Source organism: Belonocnema kinseyi, chromosome 10 (genome assembly GCF_010883055.1).
Source record: "Belonocnema kinseyi isolate 2016_QV_RU_SX_M_011 chromosome 10, B_treatae_v1, whole genome shotgun sequence".
NCBI lineage: Eukaryota > Metazoa > Arthropoda > Insecta > Hymenoptera > Cynipidae > Belonocnema > Belonocnema kinseyi.
Window position 1 is genome coordinate 67,209,105 of NC_046666.1, and position 1,158 is coordinate 67,210,262.

The 1,158-nt window shown below is 34.8% G+C and overlaps 1 protein-coding gene across 10 annotated transcripts in view; it reads right to left on the bottom strand.

Moving 5' to 3' along the window:
- Positions 1-500: 500 nt before the first annotated feature.
- The window catches only part of LOC117182242 (F-box/LRR-repeat protein 4-like), a 62,216-nt gene continuing 61,558 nt past the window's right edge, over positions 501-1,158 (bottom strand). For all 10 annotated transcript variants that reach the window (XM_033375343.1, XM_033375342.1, XM_033375340.1 and 7 more), the window contains one exon: positions 501-1,039. In XM_033375343.1, the coding sequence (XP_033231234.1) occupies positions 582-1,039 (458 nt within the window). In that variant the 3' untranslated portion in view covers positions 501-581. The remainder of the gene's footprint in view (positions 1,040-1,158) is intronic.

Genomic DNA, 1,158 nt, shown 5'->3' on the forward strand with positions numbered 1-1,158 from the left:
ACCTGAGTGTCGAACGCTTGGCTGCAAATTCAAATTCGATTCAGACTTCGACGGAATGTCCAGACCTTTTAAATGTCCAAGACAAAGAATATGAACTAATTCTAAATCGGTTTTTGAATGAAACATTTGTATGTGATAAAAAAGAAAGAAGTATTTTTTCAAACCAATTTATACTCATACTCATAGACAACTTTTCCCTTACCTTTTCACGAACAATTGATTTGTATTCCTGACGTTCTGTACTGGAGAAAAATTCGTTGTCGCTGAAGAACTTAATTCCTCATGAAAACTTTAATTACTTTTCTTCGCCTGGATTGAGAAACTTTATGAAATCTTATTTCCATTCTCTATTGCACTTTTTCCCTCGAAGTTGAAATACCCTCGAATGAATAATCAAACAGTATAAGGACAAAGATGATGCCAACAAGTTACGGAACTTATTCTAGCAAAAAACTAAGTGCAAATTAGATACCTAAACCGGTTCTTTAATAAGATTTCAGTTTAGAAAAATAATAATTTTATCCAACAAATACAACATTTACTTACAGCTAAAAATGCATTCGAAAATAAAAAATTAACATTTAATACTCATGGACTTGATAAGTATCTTCCCCTTCCAAAAAAAATACATCTTGGAAACCCACCCTCCTTCCACCCCTAACACGTCTGATGCTCTTCACTATACTCAAAAAAGGTGACACTGATTCTCTTCTTTTCATTGCAGTGTTTGAGGTGCTAATTTTCAAAACTGCACCACTTCGGCGTTCTTTTGTAGCATTAGTGGCCACTGTCAGCAGCTTATCAGTAATCGATAAACTACCTTCGAGGTGGAGGACTTCGAGTCTGAGGTTAGTTTCAAGTAATTCACATAAACCGTCGTCTTTTAAACGTGTACAGCCACCAGCTTCCAAATATTTTAAATTGTGTAACCTTCCTAAGTGTTCATCAGATATATTTTTTGTCTGAGATATTATTAAATGATTCAGGTTCGATAAAAAAGCAGTGCTTAATATTCCCTTGTCGGTAATACGTTGACAAACTACGGAATAGATATTTGTATTAGAAAATCTATATGTACTACTTTCCTACTAAGTCTGAATCAGCGGTATACTTAGGGACCGGCGATAAACTATGTTTCCAGTTAGAATTGGGGAGGCG